The 22,021-nt window shown below is 47.4% G+C and overlaps 1 protein-coding gene across 1 annotated transcript; it reads left to right on the forward strand.

Annotated features, from left to right (window-relative positions):
* The first annotated feature begins 1,592 nt into the window (after nucleotides 1–1,592).
* On the forward strand, nucleotides 1,593–21,699 carry Trpv1 (transient receptor potential cation channel subfamily V member 1). The gene is made up of 15 exons (XM_027426798.2): nucleotides 1,593–1,876; nucleotides 2,600–2,766; nucleotides 2,849–3,001; nucleotides 3,430–3,570; nucleotides 3,675–3,973; nucleotides 5,089–5,268; nucleotides 7,667–7,825; nucleotides 9,519–9,614; nucleotides 11,493–11,563; nucleotides 13,839–14,004; nucleotides 14,352–14,418; nucleotides 15,893–16,215; nucleotides 16,669–16,796; nucleotides 17,253–17,368; nucleotides 21,527–21,699. The coding sequence occupies exons 1-15, from the start codon at nucleotides 1,593–1,595 to the stop codon at nucleotides 21,697–21,699; spliced, it is 2,523 nt and encodes an 840-aa protein (XP_027282599.2).
* Nucleotides 21,700–22,021: the final 322 nt, after the last annotated feature.

The following is a 22,021-nucleotide window of genomic DNA, read 5'->3' on the forward strand; positions in this document are numbered from 1 at the left end:
TGTATTCTTTGAGAATTCCATGCACAAATACAATGCATTTTGATTACATCCATCCTCTTAGCCTTACTGTATCCGGTATCACCTGCCCAGCTTCATGTCTCCTCCTCCTCCTTCTAAATAACTGAGATGAGCGTGAAACTAAGGTGCATGGGCATGGGATCATCCCCTGGAGTACAGGCCGCGTGCCCGGGGCCGCATTCCTGAAGATAACAGACTTTCCCCTCCTCAGCAGCCACCGACTACCAATAACTCATAGGCATCGATAGGGCCTCCTGAGCCCCCCCCCCAATCCACTAAATGTGGATTGGATTGGTCTTATACAGAAAAATACAGCTGCTGTGAGCCACCACTGCAGCAGTCCTGTCATGTCCAGAAGGCGATGTTTCATAGCCGTCCTCTGGCTCTTACAAGCTTTCTGCTTCATCTTCCATCATGGTCCCTGAGCCTTGGTGGGAAGGGACACAGCAAGGCCTTTTCAGGCAAAGTTTCTGCTGGGCAGAGGTCACAGGGCATGGGGGGCGGGCATGCAGGTAGTCAGAGATAGTTGGATTACAAGGCAGATTGTGCTAACAGGGCTTATCAGGATGGAAGGGCAGGAGCCTGGCTGCTCTGAATGTTCAGGGATGAGAGGGCTTTTGGAGGCAGGTGTACTGTACTGGTATTGGGTCCTGAGGGGAGGAGGCATTCGAAAGGTGGGAAGATATGGACAGGGAAGGGGAGGAGAAAATTGTCCAGCTGGAGGCACCATGGGAGCAAAGACCCCTGATCCAGGAGAGACCTGGGCACCAGGGAGCAGGATGGCCAGCAGGTGAAGGGGGGAACATGGGAGATGGGGTGGGAAAGAGTGCCAGTCCTCGCTTAACTGCAGGACACATACCTGAGCAGCTAGCTTGTCTCTTGAGATTTGGGTTTAGAACACCTGCCAGGCCCATAGCTAATGATGGCCACATTGTATAGGCTGTGATACTTGAAATACACCAATTTCACCAAAATGACCTAAGGGATGCTTGTGTGCTGTGCTAACCAGTCCCCTTCTGACACTTGGTTGCTGCAGCTGTGTGGAAAGGCAAAGGTGGGTGGCACGTGTGACTGATGGCACCTGGCACAGGAGTTTATACAGCACAGATGAAGGCATCACCATCATCTGTGAATATGGACTGCCTGGCTCTTTGGAGCTTGGTCAGCCTTGTCGGCCTCACTACTGACTTCCTCCATGTCATTCTCTACTGTGGTATGGAGAGGTAGGAAGAACAAACCAGGCAGCTGAGGCCCAGAGCATCTCAGGGGTGGGAGGCCTCTGATTTCAACTCCAGGGCTTGCTGGCTCTAAGGTGGGGCTTGAGCACTGTGGCCACAGGACCTGCCGGACACTGAAGTTCTGTTTCCTCAGGGCTGCTGGAGTGGGAGGCACAGCCCCGAAAGCTCTGGTTCTGTGGGGTGGTACTAATTGGGCTTTTGCTGTGTTCTGCTTCACAGGAGCCTTGACAGGAGAACAGGGAGGGGATGAGAATCTGTGGTCCTCAGGATGGACACAGACCTCGTCTCTGTGGTTACCTGCAGGTTGCACACTGGGCCACAGAGGATCTGGAAAAGATGAAGAAATGGGAAAGCTTAGACTCTGGGGATTCTGAGCACCCACCCCAAGAGAACTCCTGCTTGGATCCTCCAGACCGAGACCTTAACTCCAAGCCGTCTCCAGCTAAGCCCCACATCTTCACTACCAGGAGTCGCACCCGGCTTTTTGGGAAAGGTGACTCAGAGGAGGCCTCACCTATGGATTGCCCTTATGAGGAAGGCGGCCTGGCCTCCTGCCCTATCATCACAGTCAGCTCTGTTGTCACTATCCAGAGGCCTGGGGACGGACCTGCCTGTGTCAGGTAAATCTGGAGGTCCTTTCCTTCCAAGACCCAAGTGGTCCCACCAGTGGCAGTCCCAGCCATGGGGTAACAACTCAAAGTGGTCTTGCTTCCAGGTTAAAAGTCACAGAATTGGGGAGCTGGGGAGCCTTCAGAGGTGGTCTGGCCCACACTCTTGTGCCCTCCCTGGTTACACAGTCACAGATGTCGGAATATATATATATATATATATATAATATATATATATATATATATATATATCCCAGCTGATAACATACGCTAGACAGCCAGGCCCTGAATGCTCACCAGCCCCAAATACTTAGACTTCATATTCAGGATTAGGATTTCATGGGATAAGAAGACAAATGGCTCAGGTGAGGAGCTTATCAGCTTTCCTACTGCCTCTGAGGCAAGGCAGGAAGTCACTCAGGGTAGTGTGAAGATGTCTTTTCATTCATGAGAGGCCAAGCCAACTCTGTCTAACCCCTCTAGGCTTCTGACTCCGGAGCCCCAGAAAGAAGGCAGGTGGGCTAAGTAGAAGAAGAGGTGACAGTGGCAAAGACTTTCTCCAAACTGCCTACAGACAGGCCAGGGGCAGGATGGAACACCTGAGCCCCAGAGTCCCCATTACATTTGGTTCCTAAACTGGCTGGTTTGCCTTGGGGCTTAGTCACATTCCTTGATGAGCCCCAAAGACTTCAGGGGAGAGCAGGGCCTGAGCTGAGGGTATAACTTATTTCCCAGGCAGGCATCCCAGGACTCTGTCTCTCCTGGTGTCGAGAAGCCTCCCAGGCTCTACGACCGTAGGAGCATCTTTGATGCCGTGGCTCAGAGTAACTGCCAGGAGCTGGAGAGCCTGCTGCCCTTTCTGCAGAAGAGCAAGAAGCGCCTGACTGACAGCGAATTCAAAGGTGGCCCTGTGAGGGCTGGCTTCCCAGGAGGGGGCCCGTCTTCCAATCCTGGCCTGGTTTTGACCCTCTCTCTGCCCTTCAGACCCAGAGACAGGAAAGACCTGTCTGCTAAAAGCTATGCTCAATCTACACAACGGGCAGAATGACACCATCGCTCTGCTCCTGGACATCGCACGGCAGACGGACAGCCTGAGGCAGTTTGTCAATGCCAGCTATACAGACAGCTACTACAAGGGTGAGGTGGGGGTGTGGCCTGGTACAGCTACAGCACACCTACATCCTGAGGGGGATTGTCCCAATCCCTGCCACCATGTTACTTTGTGGCTCTGATCCCTACTATTTCTCATCTGCAGTCTCCTTCCTGGGGTCTCTGCTGCTGTCCTGCTGACTCGGTGGTCCCTTTCTCCTGTGGTTCCATCTGCCTTCCTTCCTCATTCTTCCCTCCCATCTCCCTCTCCCTCTTCTCCTTTGCAACTTGGTATTTTCTGTTCTATTCCTGCCTCACCACTTTCCTGACCTCATTTGTGGATCCTGGCCTCTTCCTGTGAGGGGTTGTGCTGGCATTTTCTGTGCGCTTCTTCCACAGTTGCTGCCTGCCAGGGGCCTTCCCGGGGTGAATCTCTCTGGGCTCCCACAAGACTAATAGTGAGCTTCTCTCTGTAGGCCAGACAGCACTGCACATTGCCATCGAGAGGCGGAACATGGCACTGGTGACCCTCTTGGTAGAGAATGGAGCAGATGTCCAGGCTGCAGCCAACGGAGACTTCTTCAAGAAAACCAAAGGGCGGCCTGGCTTCTACTTTGGTAGGGAGGCCATTTAGCATACATGAGGGAGCTAGAGGCCCAGTTATTCAGGGACTATCCAGTCTCATTCCTGGGGACCCACTGGGGACCTGTGTTGGCTGCAGGTGAGCTGCCTCTGTCCCTGGCTGCATGTACCAACCAGCTGGCCATTGTGAAGTTCCTGCTGCAGAACTCCTGGCAGCCAGCAGACATAAGTGCCCGGGATTCAGTGGGCAACACGGTGCTACATGCCCTGGTGGAGGTGGCAGATAATACAGCTGACAACACCAAGTTCGTGACAAACATGTACAACGAGATCCTGATTCTGGGGGCCAAACTCCACCCCACGCTGAAACTGGAAGAACTCACCAACAAGAAGGGGCTCACTCCACTGGCTCTGGCTGCTAGCACTGGGAAGATTGGGGTAGGGTGGGGGCTTTGGCCTGGAGCTGCTGTTAGCAGGCAGGGAAGGTGGCTGGATAGAGGACTGTGTGTTCAGGACTCTAATTCCACCAGCTAACGGGGCTGTTAATGTGAGTCTGAGGAGCTGTGAACAGAAACCATCCAACAGGGACTGAAGGTCTGTGTGTGTGTGTGTGTGTGGCGTAGGTTGAAAGTAAAAGAGGCCGTTGGTGTTTTACTAGGGTGAGCAAGATTTTTGGAATGACAAGGAGGGTACTAGACCGGGCCAAAGACAAATTAGGGACCTATGGATGATATCAGATAAGAGTGATGATGTGTCTGGTGCTCAAATTGGAGGGGAGGGGCTTTCTCTCTTTTTTTTTTTTTCTTCTTTTTTCTTTTTGGTTTATCGAGACAGGGTTTCTCTGTGTAGCTTTGGAGCCTACTTTGGCACTCGCTCTGGAGACCAGGCTGGCCTCGAACTCACAGAGATCCGCCTGCCTCTGCCTCCCGAGTGCTGGGATTAAAGGCGTGCACCACCAATGCCTGGCGGGCTTTCTCAATATAGCGGAGTTACTAGGAAGCTGTCCCAGCCCATTTAAGCCCTGTAGTAGCCTGCCTATGGCTTTCATTGTATTTCTTGGATTTTACGTGTGTGTGTGTGTGTGTGTGTGTGTGTGTGTGTGTGTGTGTGTGTGTCTGTGTGTCTGTGTGTTTGTGTGTGTGTTTCCCTCTGTAGCCCAGGCAGGCATGTAATTTACTAGGCTGCTCTCAGAGTTGCAGAAATCCTCCTGTGGTAGCCTTCTGAGTGCTGGGATTATAGCCATGAACCGTCATGACTGGCTTATTCCTTAGATTTTGATTATTTCCTTCTGGCTTGAAGTTTTCTAGAAGGGGCCACCATTGTCCTTCACAGGACTGTAAATCTTGGGGTCCTGGTGTAATGCACTGGATGTAGCTGCAGCCGAGGTTAGAGGTAGCTAGCTAGAGGATCTAGCTAGTTGCTGGGGCTTGGGCTGGGTCTCTGATGGAAGTGGGAAGCTGAGAGCATTTTTTAGAGGAGCTCAGAGCCTTCCTGGGGAAGCAGCCTCTGGCCTGGCCTGGGTTAGCCTGATAGGGCTCTCCTACCTGCTACAGGTCTTGGCTTACATTCTCCAGAGGGAGATCCATGAACCTGAATGCCGGCACCTATCCAGGAAGTTCACCGAATGGGCCTATGGGCCCGTGCACTCCTCGCTTTATGACCTGTCCTGCATTGACACCTGTGAGAAGAACTCAGTTCTGGAGGTGATCGCTTACAGCAGCAGTGAGACCCCTGTGAGTGGCCAAGGCACCCAGCCCCACCCTGCCCCACCCTGCTCTTCCTCGAGCTCCATCTGGCCTCTCACATGAAAAACTGCTGCCAGGAGCCCATGTCTTGCAGTCTTGTTCCTCCTTCTTTACGTTGTGCTTTCCTTAGCAAACACGTGCTCATCATTAGCTCCCTAAAAATGAGAACTTTTCAGAAGTACAGAGATAAGGACAGCTCTCTTTTATGCCATGTAAAAGCTTCATAGAGTTCTTTATTTGTATAAATGGGATCATACTATATACACTATAGGACAAGCAGCTATTTTCATTCATTGGCATGCGTTGTAGTTAGCTTTATATTAGCACCCAGATGTCGGTCTCATTTAAAAACTGCTGCCCCACGTTCATCCCACAAGACAGTCAAGCTATTTGCAGTTGCTGCAGGCCACTGACACTGACACTGAGGATTTTTAAGTGAAAGACACATGAAATTGCTATCTCCAAATCAAAAAGTATTCCCACCAAATTTCTTTATGCTGTTTTTTGAGATGGGGATTGCTATGCAGCCCAGGCCAGGCTTGGACTCCTGGCCCTCCTCCCTCAAAAGAGTTGGAACTGGGCCACCACACCCTGCTGTGAGGCGGGGTATTGTTATGCATTTACTGGCCTTTTGTACTTCTTTGTCGGGTCTCCTAAGGTTTACAGGACAATTTGCTGGCTTCTCCTGGTTTATAGAGCTCTTGCTTCTGAGTGAATCAATCTTTTCTCTATTGCTGGTGCTTCAGTATGTTTTTCCTATTTTGATAGGGCTAACCTGGTTGTTTTTTTCTTTTTTGGCTTCTGGGCTGTGTGCTGGGCTCTGAAGTCTTGTTCTTTACAGAGTTACACAGCGATTCTTCTGCCTTCCCTTTTCACTCATTTGTAGGCATTTCATTTTGGGTACTTTATCTAGAATTTACTTTTGTGTACTGAAGATGGCATTTGATTTAATATTTCTGGCTCCAAGTGAAGGCTCAGCGACTTACTGAATAGTCTATCCTAACTTCACTAGGTGAAAGGCCACCTCAAACTTGTCCCCTCCTCCTAAAGTGTTATTCCAAGCTCCAGAAGTAGAGCTGAAGTCTCTGTTGGAGGCAGTGAGGGGCTGCCATAGTGCCCCACAGGATGAAGTTGTAGTTGGAGGACCTCCAAGGAAGGTGAGGCCTGGCCTATTTTGCCCTGTCAGCCCCACCTGGGCTGCCATGCTGAATCTGGCTTCTGAGTTCTTAAAGGATTGTGGTCTGACTAGGGAATGGCCTCACCACAGACTGAGGAATTTAACCTGGAAGAGAGAAAGCTCTGAGGTGGCCACAAATTTAAGTCCCCATTTTTTTTTTTCTGGGGGTAAGAGTGTATTGCTATGATGCCTATTTATCTTGGGGCCATTTGGCTTGAGCTGAAACACTGGTGGAATTCAGAGATGACCAAATTTATGCCAAATAATAGATCATCCCTGCAATTAACATCTCTTTAGAAGCTCTTGAGGGAATAAGGGGCTTCCTGTCCCCAAAGTATTCAAAGATTCACACAACAGGGTCTCTGTTGTAGAGTTCACAGGGGAGAAAGCTACCTTTGGTTCATCTGTTCTACATCCTAGGTACCGTGAGCCTTCAAGCCTTGGATATGAGGCTTTGTCTAAAGCATTCTTCAAATGACATCATGTAGGCATTAGGACAGGCCTGATCTAGGACCTCTTAGGTTCCTTCACATATCATGCATAGGTAATTGCCACCTCTGCTTGACCTAGGGCTGCAAACATTATAAGTAAAGAGTGTAGAAGCAATCCCCACCCCCAAGAATCCTCTCTTGCTCTGGGAGTGAAGAGAGCCAGTTGTTAGAGATAATGGGATTAGAATGTTGGGAAATACTGAAGTCTTTAAGTTGAGCACTTAGAGTAGTGTTCTCAACCTTCCTAATGCTGCGACCCTTTGATACAGCTCGTCATGTCGTAGTGACCCCCCCCAACCACAAAATCATTTTTGTTGCTACTTTGAAACTGTAATTTTACTACTGTGATGAATCATATTGTAAATATTTATGTTTCTGATGGTCATAGGCAACCCCTGTGAAAGGATCGTTTGATCCCAGGTTGAGAATCACTGACTTTTTAGGGCTTGTCCAGTTTCTCCACAGTCAATGTACTCATGGAGACACTGAAGCTAAGAGGGTGGGTCATTCAAAGAACCACAGCAGAGCTGGAACCAGCTCAAGGCCCTGGCTGTACAACGGTTCAGACCTCTGGTGACCCTTGGATGCTTGGCAAGCTGAGGGGACATTCTTCCTTGACTGTGTGAGCTACATAGGTGTGAGGAGTGTCACGGGCTGGTGTAGCTCTTCGGGAAGTTGCTGGTGCAAGAGCTACCCTCACTTCTCTCTGCTCCCATAGAACCGCCATGACATGCTTCTGGTGGAACCCTTGAACAGACTCCTGCAGGACAAGTGGGACAGATTTGTCAAGCGCATCTTCTACTTCAACTTCTTCGTGTACTGCTTGTATATGATCGTCTTCACCACGGCTGCCTACTATCGGCCCGTGGAAGGCTTGGTGCGTACAGGAGAATGAGTCTTCTTTGGGGTTTGGGGTTGGGGTGGCGCAGTTCCCTGAGATGCTATCAGCTTCAGGCCCAGACCCTGCCTAGTTCCCCATCCTAGCTCACTAAGAGGTAGGTAGAAAGACTGCCTTGCTTTCTGCCCTTAGGTCCTGTGCCTGGACTTTGTCTTTTAAGCCTGGGGTTCTGGGGCTTGAGCATGTGAGCACTGAGTTCCTGAGTAGGAGGACTCAGGACTGGGGAGGAAGCTGCCCCTGGGGTGGGTGTCTGGAGATCATAGGATGGTGGAGGCCCCGATTCCATTGCCACTTGCTGGTCTGCACTAATTGTCTCCCCTGCTTGTTACAAATTTGCTCCTTAGACCTATGCCTTTGAGTACTTCTTTTGTGCTAGGCTGGGTTCCATCTCTCAGTTCAGTTTAGGATGAGGTTCTCAGCCATGGACTCCATTATGTTTCTAAAATGAATCTTTCTGATTTAATACCCAGCACACTAATTTTCCCACCCTGTTTCTGGAACATTTTACCTGTAAATTTAGTTTAAACACTGGAATTCTATCTATGTATAAAAGGCATTTAGTGACTTCATTTGAAAAGAAAATGATAATGGGTATAGCTCAGTAGCATAGTGCTTGCCTAAGGTGTGCAAGGCTATGGGTTTGATTCCCAACACTCCATCACTGTAGCAAAATAACGGAAAGAAAGGACACACACATTTTGTTAGAGAGCCAGAGGAGAAACACGCTCATAAGTAAGATGAGTGGGTAAGCTAGTGCTTGCAAAACACCAAGGTAATCCTCTCCAGAAAATAGTGGCTGGAATACAAGAGCTATATGCATGGGTGTGTGGAGGACAGTCCTTTCTCCATTCATCCATGGGGAACTTTGGCCTTACCTCCTGGCAGAGCAGCGGGGTACCACAGGCTGTGGGAAGAATAGGATTCCCAATGTACTAGGTCTATTAGAACACCTCCACTTACCCTGTCACCTACTCCCATCCACTGGGCAGGGACATTGCTTGGGAGGCAGCACAGCCCTGCACGGATCCTCTGATACTCAGGTCTAAGGAGGGACCTTCTTGCAGATGTTCCTTAATAACTCATTGTTTTTGTGTTTCTTTCTTTAAAACTATTGTTGCACTGGGCATTGGTGGGGCATGCCTTTAATCCCAGCACTCGGGAGGCAGAGGCAGGTGGATCTCTGTGAGTTCGAGGTCTCCAGCCTGGTCTCCAGAGAGAGTGCCAGGATAGGCTCCAAAGCCACAGAGAAACCCTGTCTCGAAAAACCAAAACAAACAAACAAACAAACAAAAAAACAAAAAAAACCCAAACAAAAAACTATTGTTGTGTGATGTGTGTGCATGTGCGCGTGTGTGTGCACACACATATGCACACATGTCATAGTAAACATGTGGAGATCAGGATTGGAAAAAAGCAACTATTTGGAGTTAGCTCTGTCCTTCCATACTGGGTTCTGGGGACAAAAATCAGTTCTCAGGTTTTCACAGAACATGCTTCTACCTGTGGAGTCACTTTGTCAGGCCTCTGTTTCTCTCTTTTTAGTGGAGGCTTGTCTCCTAGGCAGTGGCCAAGCCTTAACTGTAAGGCTTGTACCTGGTGGCACCTGGTGAATGTTTGTTGAATGGATGGAAGAGTGAGTGAATGGAGTCACTAGCTTCTTTGTGCCTCACAGCCCCCCTATAAGCTGAGGAACACCATTGGAGACTATTTCCGAGTCACCGGAGAGATCCTGTCTGTATTGGGAGGAGTCTACTTCTTCTTCCGAGGGGTAAGCAGTCCTTCATGATTTGTGGGCTTCTATTGTCACTGACAAAAGTCCAGAGAATCACTGAGAGATGAGTGAGTGCAGCTGAGAATCCTTCATGTGTTCATGGCTGTGTTTCGGGGGACCATCCATTGTAATCCTAAGGGCCCATGGCAATCAAGCAACACAGGCAGGTCTCCACCACTGAGTCTCCTGCAGTTCTTGTGGGAGGGGTCTCTTCTTTGACTGCCTGGCCAGCAAGCCCCAGGGATCCTACTACCCAGCACTCCCTACCCAGCACTAGTCTTACAGATGTGTAATGCTGCTGCTGCACTTGGCTTTTGGTTTTCATGAGTGCAGGTCCCATGCTTGCACAACAAGCACTTTCCTGAGGCATCTCCTCAGGCCCCAGGGTCTTTTATTTGAACTTGGGAACTCCTTTTGGAATTTTATGTCAACTTCCCTGTACAAACTGGAGCTTAGGGATTATGTGGGGTTTATGCTTTTTAGTTTCACTTTCCTTGAGTGAGACTCAAGAGGGGTGAGAACTGAGGTCCATGAAGAGAGATTTGAATGCAGAATTTGAAATCATCACCATTATTATTATTCTGACTTGAGGTTTCTCTATGTAGTCTATTCTGTCCTTGAACTCTTGATCATCTTATATTAACTTTTTGAGTGTTGGGATGACAGGTGTACACCACTACACCTGGTTAGATCATTAGTATTTTAACCTCTAAATTTCTTGATTTAAGTCACATCTATTTTTTCTTTCAGTGACTTACTATCTTAGTTTCTTTTGTATTGCTGTGATGAGACACCATGAGCAAAGTGGCTTACAGAAAAGGAGTCTATTTGACCTTCTGGTTTCAGAGGGTGAGAATCCATGATGGAGGAATGGAGGCTGCAGGTGACAGGTGGCTGGAGCAGCAGTTGAGAACCTGTGTTTTGAACAGCAAACAGGAAGTAGAACAAGAGAGAGTTAGGATGAGAGAGAGAGAGAGAGAGAGAGAGAGAGAGAGAGAGAGAGAGAGAGAACATACTGAGGATAGCAGGAGGAGGTTTTGAAACTTCAAAGCCCACTCCCAGTGACACACCCCCTCCAACAGTCTTCTCCTTCTAGTCCTTCCCAAACAGTTTTTCTGACTGGGGATGGAGTATTCAAACATATTAACTTATGAGGGCCATTCTTGTCCAAACCACCTTGCTTACTTTTATGGAACTTTGCAAATCACTGAATTTTGTCTTTATGGAAACACTGTCCTTTTACACTGGCAACTTATGTTATATAAGGAAGTATAAAGCCCCAGCAGCTAGTGGGCACCTCTTAGCAGACAGAGGGTTAAACTAGGGGGAGGCAGGCATGTGTAGGTATTTTGGGGAGAATTTCTAGCCACCAGGATTGATCTGGTGAGTTAGTTCAGTTGTGGCTGCATAAATGGATTCTTACTACAATGTTATGCTCATTTACAGAGAAGGAAAGTGGTAGTGGGAGAACAAAAATTAGAAGAAAAGAGACTTCTCAGCCCTATCACGGGATATAGCAGCTGATAGCATTTTGGTGATCTTTTCCTTCCTGAATTGCCTTCTAGATACACTTTTTTTTTTTTGTTGTTGTTGTTTTGTTTTTTTCCGAGACAGAGTTTCTCTGTGTAGCTTTGGAGCATATCCTGACACTCGCTCTGGAGACCAGGTTGGCCTGGAACTCACAGAGATCCGCCTGCCTCTGCCTCCCGAGTGCTGGGATTAAAGGCGTGCGCCACCAATGCCTGGCCCATTCTTTACACTCTATGCTGGAACCCACTCCAGTGTTCCAACATGGTGACACTTCAACCAGGAGCTCCCTGATTCAGCCACACCTAATGCTTCCCAAAAACTTACTCTCTGTATGTTCACTTGCAGATTCAGTATTTCCTGCAGAGGCGGCCATCCCTCAAGAGTTTGTTTGTGGATAGCTACAGTGAGATACTTTTGTAAGTGATGCTTTGTTCTCCATTTAGCCTCCTGAGGTGACAGAAGTTAGTTCTCCTTCATCCTCTCACCTATGCTTGAACAGGCACATAGTAGGGCCTCAGTAAGCATGTTGAAGCCATGGTGGGAGACACTCAATCAACATTCAACAGATGAATGATTATCCACAGTTTATTCTGCCAGATAAATATCAGGTGCTGGGCTTGATGGGTTGTGTCACAGTGTCACGTGATTTACAGTTGGAGTGAGGTGAGCCTTTCTTCACTTTCTTCACAGTGTGCATCCCTCTGCCATTCACTGGGTTGACACTGGAAGACAGAGGTGAAGTATACCGTTCTCACCTTCAAGAATCTCCAGTCTATTTAAGGCAGGGTTGTTTTCATCTTCATTCCAGCTTCATGGACATTTTGAACTAGGGAAAGGGACTGTCCCATGCTTTGGCATTTAGCGGCATCCCTGGCCTCTCTCCAGTAGCTTTTTCCCTCCTCCTTCTAATCTTGAGTATCAAAAAACGCTTGCAGATAGATACCACCAAAGGTTCTTTTCTTGGTGTGGGTGTGAGTGGTGGTGTATGCTCCTGGTTGAGGGCCACTGCTTTAGAGGAGACAGATAAGTAAAGGCACAGGTGTTGCAGAGCCTCTGTTCATAAAATAAACTAGAACCTATGAACCTCATCCTTCACACAGGGCTTTCAACCACAGGTCTCCTGGGATCTTGACTAAACTCTCTTCTGATGCCCAGGTTTCCCCCAGTCCTGGAGCTTCTCTTTTCATTTCTGGTGTGATTAAGGAGTTGATTTCTGGTGCTATTGTGACTAGTTTGTTCCTAGGATTCATAAACCGCATGTTCCTACTATAACCTTCAGACCTTTATTTTAGTCCCAAAGGGCAAGCTCAAGCTTTAGGGTCTATAGCAACTGGTTAACACAATATTGATTTGCCTAAAAGAAGAAATGTCCCCCTACATAGCATTGTGCCAGTAGACTTAGGATTGCATTCCTGGAAGTTATAGCCATATTGTAGTTATGTTAAAACACACACACACACACACACACACACACACACACACACACACACACACACGCAATTATACCTATGAATATGTAATACTTTTATGTTATCTAAACTACTCAGACATACTGATATAATTCATAAGAGTGCAAAAATGCTTATACCCCAAACCAGGAGTTTCTTGCCCCCAACTCTTCCCATTCTCGGACTTCCTATTTCCTTGGGCTCTTTCTTCTGACACCTACTCATGCCTCAGAGAAGGATTTAACATCCTTCTTCCAGTCTACTTCCCCTCTTTCATCATTCCGATGTGATTATATAATATTTTTGTTTTAGTCAGTAATCATCATTTGTATTCTTATACCTTTGTAAATATTTCTAGGTGTCCAACAGCTTTGTAATAGTCCTATTACTTTTTTGTTTGTTTGTTTCTTCGGGCTAATAATTCCCTTAATTTTCACTATAGACAGTGTAAATTCTTTCCACACATCCTAAAACAGGTGCAATTTTCCTAAAAATCAAGCCTATAAATTGTAATACATGTCAGACCACTTTACTTTCCCTTGAGGGATTTCTTGCTAGAGGTTTTTTTTTGTTGTTGTTGTTTGTTTGTTTGAGACAGGGTATCTCTATGCAGCCCAAACTGGTCCCTATTCTAACTCACAGCAATCCTCCTGCTTTTGCATCTGGAGCACTTGGGTGACAGATGGGTACCACCATCCCTTGTTTCCTGTTTTCTCTTTGTGATTGGGTTGTTTTCCCAGTCCAACCTTTCTCTCACCCTGACCCTTCTCTCTGCTGCCAGCCCTGGAATTCTGATGGCTCCCGTCTCTTCCTCACTTCTTTCTCTTTCTTGGCCTTTCTTGTTTTCCACACATCCTTCAGTGTTTCAGTGGGGTTGCCTGAGGGGAGGCAGCTGACTCTGTAGACTGCTGTGTGCATTAAGTGCTTATCATCAATAGGTTGGGGTATTCAACATGTTTCTCACTTATATTTTCAATGTATAATGGATTGTGCAGGATATAACTATCATAAATCAAGAAGTATCAATACTATACTTACATTGTGCTTCTAAGAATAAAAATTTGCTCCCTAACCTGCCATATGTTCTTCTCCTTGTGCCTGTTGAGAATGTGTGGGCTAAAGGAAGCAGGACGGCGCAGCCCCAGCCCCTGCATGGCTGCATTCTCAATCTTCTCATTCTTGCAGTTTGGGGCCTTTTGTTCTTGTTTTCTCCTAAGATGAATGACTTTGCCTCTGCCCTCAGCTTTGTGCAGTCGCTGTTCATGCTGGTGTCTGTGATACTGTACTTTAACCAACGCAAGGAGTACGTGGCTTCCATGGTGTTCTCCCTGGCCATGGGCTGGACCAACATGCTCTACTATACCCGAGGGTTCCAGCAGATGGGCATTTATGCTGTCATGATCGAGAAGGTGAGTTCCCAAGTATGTTTTTTCACAGAGTCCTGCTTGCCCCATGGATGTGAGATACTGTCCTATTTATTCTGTTCAGCCTTTCTGTATCCTCCAGGGAGTCATTTGTTTAGCGCTTAGCCTGTTTATTCTTCAAGAATCAAGCAACCTGGCATTGACCCTGGCATGGAGGTTTCCCTCACACTGTTGCCTGTGTGTTCCCAACCTATGTGAAAGCCATGGGAGCTGAAAACCACAGAACCTAGGCAGCTGCAGGTTCCTGTCACTCCAGGCTGATGCAGCCCTGGTCATTCCTGTGTTCCTCACATGCTTTGACTTGTCTTTTAACAGCCTGCTCTTTCCTGCAGATGATCCTTAGAGACCTGTGTCGATTCATGTTCGTCTACCTCGTGTTCTTGTTTGGATTTTCTACAGGTAATGGGCAGAATAAAAAGCTGGAGGTAGGCAGGTGTGCCGCTCACTGGACCTCCTCAGGCTCTGCAGGGCTGAGGGAGAAGGAGCCAGGTGGGGAAGACAGGTGCATACTTGCAAGTGACAGAGAGCTAGAGAGAACACACATCTGCATGAGCTCCAAAACTGGGAAATGTGATCTAGGAAGTGTTCTCAGCTGTTTTAGAGACGCTGTGCTACTTGCTTGCTGTATAGCCACATTTTGGCCCAGTTTTTATCCAACTTTTTTTTCAACACTATTTCAGGCTTGCAGGAAACATTCAAGAATTGTATGAACGACTCCTCTCCTTACCCAGGTTCCCCAATTTTACCATTTTAAAAATCTCTCCATCTCCTTGTCTCTCTCTTCCTTATCTCTGTCTCTTTGTCCCTCTTCTCCTTCCCTTCCCCACTCCCCCCTCCCTTTCTCATCCCTTCCTTGTTTTTTTCCTGGTTCTGGAGGCTGAACCCAGATTCTAATCCATGCCAGGCTAGTGCCCACTGAGCTACATACAGCCCTAGCCTTCACGATTCTCTAACATCACCACTCCCTGCACCTTTACTCCCGGGTGTTTTATCATAAGGAAGAGCTTTTCTCCCTCTCCTCAGTTCGAATATTTGTTAAACATGAGGTTGGATGGCCTTGGGTTCCTTTTTACTCCTTGTAGATTCGCACTGTCACATGAGTCATAATCCTTACTATTTATTGTCAGTTACTTTGAAGCTGAGTTCTAGTCCTTGGGAGCCCTCCAAGCCAGTCCGCAGGCTGATCCATATCCTATTGTGAGCACACGCCTCTGCCTCAGTTCCCATCTGATTTCTGCAGTTACATGATTCCCGAGGCATGCCCGTCTCTGCTCCCACTCTGCAGTTTGTTTTAGAACTCCTGTCTAGGAGGGGTGAACATCGGTGACTAGGGTTGCTGATAGATATGGCCGTGGCACCTGATCTGAAATTCTGCATATCAGTACAAGAAGGGATTGAGCTTAGGGGGTTCTCAGGGCACTGACGCATAGTAAGAACGGCACATAGCTGCTTAGCAGCTCTCAGGCTCTGCAGTGTGCTTCCAAAGAAGGATGTCAGCAGAGGCCTCTCTGCTTTGAGCTGCTCAACATCTCTGCTTTGAGTTACAGAGAGGACCTCTAAAATACATGTTGTAGCTGGCTAAGTGACCCAGGCCCATCTTGTTGAGCAAGTTGTATACTATACAAAGGCCTCTATATGACGTGATCTACGTGGCTTTGCATATTTCTTCAAATGCCTTTTTCTACTAGATCACTATGAAGCTCTTATAACAAAGCAGTGTATCATTACAGTTTTCTGATAGTCTGGGAGTGGGGAGGTGCACATAACCGAGTGGCCTTCCTGCTGAAGGGTGCTGGGGTAGGGGAGGTATGTATCAAGGGTTCTGGGGTTTTGGTTTCCATCTACCCACACCCCTTTCTCCTGTGACCTGTAGCCGTGGTGACACTGATTGAGGATGGGAAGAATAACTCTGTGCCTGTGGAGTCCACATCACACAGGTGGCGGGGGCCTGCATGCAGGCCACCAGACAACTCCTACAATAGCCTGTACTCCACGTGTCTGGAGCTGTTCAAGTTCACCATCGGCATGGGTGACCTGGAGTTCACTGAGAACTACGACTTCAAGGCTGTCTTCATCATCCTGTTACTGGCCTATGTGATCCTCACCTACATCCTCCTGCTCAACATGCTCATCGCCCTCATGGGAGAGACAGTCAACAAGATCGCACAAGAGAGCAAGAACATCTGGAAGCTGCAGGTAGGCAGCAGAGGGGGCAGGGAGTGCAGCCTGGAAGGTGTCCTTGTGCTGGTACACAGTGGGATATAGGAGCCCCTGTGGGATTGACTAGGGGCAGGAAGCACTGAGGTCTAGAGATGTCATCTGTCCGTGTTTCAAGTCACACAGCTGGCAGGTAGCAGAGACAGCGATTAGACCAGGCAGTCTCACTTTTGAAACTCTGATCTCACCCAGCTGCCCAAGTGGTCCCTTTGGGAACTCCATCAATTCATAGGGTTGTGTTCCTGGACCCAGCAGGCAGCAGCCAGGCATAGGCAGGCTTGGCTGGTCTTCTTCATGGAGCATGAGCTTCCCAGGTTTTGGAAACAGACCTCTTATAGGAGGTACTGCAGGGCCAGCTTGGAGGCTCCTGGGGCTGAGAGAGATTCTGGAGAGGGTGATCTAGGCTGGTGGCCCATTTCCTTTTTCCTTTAGAGAGCCATCACCATCCTGGACACAGAGAAGAGTTTCCTGAAGTGCATGAGGAAGGCCTTCCGTTCTGGCAAGCTGCTGCAGGTGGGGTTCACGCCCGATGGCAAGGACGATTACCGGTGGTGTTTCAGGTAAGCCAAAGCAGGAGTTGAAGATGAGGACTCCTGCTCTCAGTCCAGGGCATGGAGACCCATCTGGAGCCGGATGAGGCTGTAGAGACTGGGTTCAGGACACCCTGGGACTAGTCATAGCAATAGAGGCTCTCAAGGCCAGCAGCAGGTACAAGGGCCACCATGGGACTCAGGTATGGGCACAGGGCACCCACCCCAGGTCTTAGGAGGTAGGACTTCTAACATTAAGCATTGAAAAACTTGAGGTGTCAAAAAATGAATGCCTGATGAAGAGTCATAAATGAATGCACCAGGAATCCAGTGCTTAAAATTCTTGGCTCTTGTGGAGTGGTTGGGAAGGACAGAATGTCTATAAAACAAGCCCTGGCTGTCTCTCTGCCTGCTGTGTCTTTATCCTGATATGAAGGCTGCTCAGCCTCAGATAGCTGGCCCCAGACCCCATCCCCTCCCCCACAGGGTGGATGAGGTGAACTGGACCACCTGGAACACCAATGTGGGCATCATCAACGAGGACCCAGGCAACTGTGAGGGCGTCAAGCGCACCCTGAGCTTCTCCCTGAGGTCAGGCCGAGGTGAGGTGGGATGGGTGGTACCATGGCAGGGAGGGGCCTGACACCAGGAAGGTGGCTTTCCTACTCCATGTTGACTTTCCTCACATAAGACCTGAGCTGTGTAGCAGCAGCAGACGACAGCCACCCACATGTTTAGTGACTGTGCAGCACTGCCAGCAGCTCCTTGGGTTCACTGATTTCAAGTTAACTTTTGGTCATTGCATGTTCAGAAAACTTTTAATGTAGTCAACATTTTCATGACCTCCACATTCAGTTATATGCCCCTATATGGGGTCACAGGCTAGTTTGAGAAGCTGGGTGTTGGACCACACAGTATTGTTGCCGGTCTTGGAGGCTTTGTTTATTTTGTCATTATTATTTTCTTTCTTAAATTTGATGTCTTTTGATCTGCTTTCATATTCATTGCCCCCTCCCCTTATCTGGCTCCAAATTGTTCTTAATCCCATATGGAGAATTTCGCACTTCAAGTTTTCAGCCTTGTGGTTTTAGAGTTTCTGTTTTTTCTGTGTTGAGGTTTCTATTTCTTTGCTGAGTTTTCTATTTCTTTTCCAGCCATTCCTTCATTAGGAACACATTTTCCTCTGCTTCTTTGAGCATATTAATAAGTTACTTTACACTTTCTGTCTGCTAAGGGATGGACTGGCTCAGAGGTAGTGATCTCTGCCTACCAAGCACAAGGCCCTGGGTTCAGCAGTCCCTAGCTACATCCAACATCTGGGCCATCATGGCATCCATTTCTCTTACCTGCTTTTTTTTTTTTTCTCTTGTAACAGTCACATTTCCTTGGTTTCCCTTTTAGGTTCTGTATTTTCAGATTGTGTGCTGAACGTTGTAGATAAGGTATTATGGAAAGCCTAGATTCAGCTACCTTCCCTCTAAGAACATTGGATTATTATTATTTTGTTTATGGTTATCTTATATACTGAATGGTACCTCAGTTATTCAGGAATCACCTTGAGCTTGTGCAGACATCAGTGAATGTAAGGATGTTTCCCCACACTGACTGTCTAGGTTCCCTCCTTACGCTCGAGTTAGTGTGTCTGTCCCATTTCCAACCCCATTGCAGCCATCTTCTATCAAGCATCTCACCATCAGCAAGCAGGGTCTAGTTCTTAGCTGAGGACTTAGGGGTAACCATCCTGCCCCAAAGCCTAACAGACCTCCATTGTCACAGTATCTGTTCTTCTATGCTCTGTTTTTGATTCTAGCTGTGTCAGCTGCCTCCGTGACTGCTTCCTCCTTAGCTCAGGGGAAACCCCACGCTCCCCTAGAATTTCTGTTCACTGTACTACAGTTGGTAAAATTGTCCCCAAGCAGAGATCCAGGGCATTGATAGGCCTGCCCTTGTGAATGTCACTTCTCCTAGGGTTTGTAGTAGCTCACATCTGTCACCTCAAGTCTAAACACATCTGCGGAATGGCATTTTGCCATTCAGATTATGGTTGTCACGAGCTGGACAGTACAGTACAAGATCCTCCATTACAGTTGGATATGGAGATCTACTTGGTCAAAGGCTCACTTGGGGGCTGGTGATGTAGCTCAGTGGTGGAGCACTGGTGAGCATGTGAAACACCCTGGATTCTATCTCTAGCACAGAAAAAGAGGTTCACCTTTGGAAAGCAGTTTCCTGCTCTGGGTCTTCATTACTTTCACACAGGTTCCCAGAAGTTCTGTGGTTTTCCTGGGAATGTAATTGGAAAGACTCCCTGGTCACATTGTCACCTTTGCTCATTATCTTTTCTTCGATTTGTTAGGCTTTCTAACACTGTCAGAGAGCTACTCAAAGATGGCCGAGTGTGATTTGAGTGGCTTACCATGATCCTCCCACTGACTTAGTTAGCCGGTGTTGGTTCAAACTTCTAGAGTCTGACACCAGGTAGTTTATTTTAGACATATTTAAGCATGGTACCATTTTGGGAAAAAGTTTCCTGGTGAAAATTATCACAATAAAACTTAAGGCATGACTATATTGAAACTCTTTTGCAAAGTACATGTGACCTCTTCCGTAAGAATGGGTTCTGTAACTTAAGGGCTTAGGGGATGATCTGGTGTGGTCTAGGTCACCAAGGTGCAGAGCACAGGTGGCATATCCCCTAAGGATGGGTTCTATGGATGGAGAAATGATGCTCAAGATAAAGGACCAAGGAGGAAGAGTCTGGGACAAACATAATGGTCTGGGGGATTCAGGTAAGACCTGGCCCTACAGATAGTACAGATCACCCTGCTATCAACTACATCCACTCCCAGCCTTCTGGGTGGAAAGTAGGTGTACATAGCCGCTGAGGAGACAACCCTGAGTGTTTAACATTCTTGGCTTCCCTAGTGCTGTCTGTGAGCACAAAGACCTCATGACCTCTACACTGTAGATCTCTGTGAACCTCTATCCAGTTAGATTAGTGATCTGGAACAGAAGTTGTGGAGTTTTATAGTAGACTTTACACTTTATACCTATTTCTTAGGGGACAGTCCTTCAGGTTTTGCTTTCTCACTTTTGTAACAGTAGAGACTTGAGTGATCATAGATAATTTGGATAACAAGGACCTCTCCCCACCAAGCTGCATATGGTAGGAAGATGGAGGAGAACACAGAGAGGGCAGGAAGGTGGTAAGTGCACAGGAGAGTCTTGGTATTAGAATGTGATGAGCAGTACAGGGGACTTTAGATACCTCTGGAGACCCTGGAACTGGCTAGGTCAACAGTTCCCAAGCTGGGTGTCTCTACTTCCCAATCAGTGAGTAGTCAGTATCTTGATGGGCAATGGTAACTGAGTCTCTCTTAAGAGCTCCCTGGGGATGTAGACCATGCCAAAGCTCTTATTTGAAGTCCAGTGTCATCATGTCTCCCTTGGTATTTTCCTTAGCTTCTATGCCCTGCCAGGACCTTGACTCTAAGTCTAAGTCTTTTTTTTCCTGCTGTTCATCACTGCCCAATGTGGAGTTGTATTGTAGAAACCTCTTTACCCTCCCATTTGGGACATCGAGGCAGTGGAGCCCTAAGCAGGCATGTAATAGACTCATGAGGTTTTAGTTATGCCAGTGCTTGGGGGAGGAAGAGAATTTAAGATGTTAACTGGGTGGATGAGGGAAAGAAGAAACTTCATGGATCCAAGGGCTTGAAGATTTTGTTTTTTTCCCAGACAGGGTTTCTCTGTGTAGTCATGGATGTCTTGGAATTCATTCTGTAGACCAGGCTGGCCTTGAACTCACAGAGATACACCTATCTCAGCCTCCTGAGTGCTGGGATTAAAGATGTGTGCCACTATTTCCTGCTAAGATTTAAAAAAATATAATTAAAAAATTAAAATATAATAACATTATTTTCCTCCTTCCAACCCCTCCCAGGTGCCCCATTACCTCTTTTTCTTTTGTTATTATATATACATATGTGTATATTATATGTATACATATATGCACAGATATATAAACGTAACCTTTTTTTCTTTTTCTTTTTCTTTTTTTGGTTTTTGGAGACAGGGTTTCTCTGTGTAGCTTTGGAGCCTATCCCGGCACTCACTCTGTAGACCAGGCTGGCCTCGAACTCACAGAGATCAGCCTGCCTCTGCCTCCAAAGTGCTGGGATTAAAGGCATGCACCACCAACACCTGGCATATAAACACAACTTGCTGTTTTTGTTGTTTGTGTGTATATGATTTCAAGGCTAAACACTTTGCATTGGATAACCAACTAGGGAGCTTGCCCTGGGAGAGGCTAATTCTCCCTCTCTCAGCTGTCATTAGTTGCTTGTAGTTCTTTGTCTATGGGTGAGACTCTGAGATTTTCTTCTGCATTAACATGTCTATTGACATTGTCATTATTTAGGTCTTATTTAGGCAGCCATTTCTAGGAGACAGTCTCACAGCAGACTTCCTGGTCCTCTGGCTTTTACAATCTTTGCCCCCTCTTCCAAAATGTTCCCTGAGCATTAGGTGTAGGAGATGTGTTAGTGATGTATCCAGTACAGCTGGGCTCCCCTTGGCCCATTGATCTCTGCATCATATCTGGTTGTGGTGCAGCTGTCATGGTCTCTTGTCTGCTGTAAAGAGAGGCTTCTTTGATTGAGGAGTACTCAGGTCTCCTTTCATCTGGAGATGTGAGGTCAACTAGTAAATCCGTGTTTGTTTTGTTGTATCCAAGGTAGTAATGATGTGTTGCTTTTCAGTTTCAGGGAGAAACTGGAAGAACTTTGCCCTGGTTCCCCTTCTGAGGGATGCAAGTACTCGAGATAGGCATACCACCCAGTCTGAGGAAGTTCATCTGAAGCATTTTGCAGGATCCCTTAAGCCAGAGGATGCTGAGGTCTTCAAGGATTCCATGGCCTCAGGAGAGAAGTGAGGGATACGATGCAGGGGTCAATGCTGGGTCTTTGGATGGCCCATTGCCTCTGTGGGAAATGGGTCTGTTCAGGGAAAATTAGAGCCCTGTGGTTGGTTGGGTCCATTCTGTGCCTGCCTAGTCATGTTCTTAAGACTTCACTGAGGAGGTGGGAGGGTGTGAGGGAACACCCATCTGTGACTGTCTTCAGGCAAATCTTCAAACATTTGGCTTTCAACTCTTTACAGACTTTGTTAAACCGAGTGATTGGCTAATCTGTACTTGGACACATGTTAGTCCCTGGTTTTATTTGATTTTTGGATTTCTGGGGCTATGAGCAAAT

The sequence above is a fragment of the Cricetulus griseus genome, chromosome 7, assembly GCF_003668045.3.
Source record: "Cricetulus griseus strain 17A/GY chromosome 7, alternate assembly CriGri-PICRH-1.0, whole genome shotgun sequence".
In the NCBI taxonomy this organism is placed as follows: Eukaryota; Metazoa; Chordata; class Mammalia; order Rodentia; family Cricetidae; genus Cricetulus; species Cricetulus griseus.

Bases quoted from the DNA above. Each gene is read 5' to 3' on its own strand.
- Trpv1 (XM_027426798.2), top strand. From the start codon at position 1,593: ATGAAGAAATGGGAAAGCTTAGACTCTGGGGATTCTGAGCACCCACCC. The intron at 7,826-9,518 runs GTGCGTACAGGA...TGTGCCTCACAG, and splicing joins ATCGGCCCGTGGAAGGCTTG to CCCCCCTATAAGCTGAGGAA. The intron at 17,369-21,526 runs GTGAGGTGGGAT...GTTGCTTTTCAG, and splicing joins CTCCCTGAGGTCAGGCCGAG to TTTCAGGGAGAAACTGGAAG.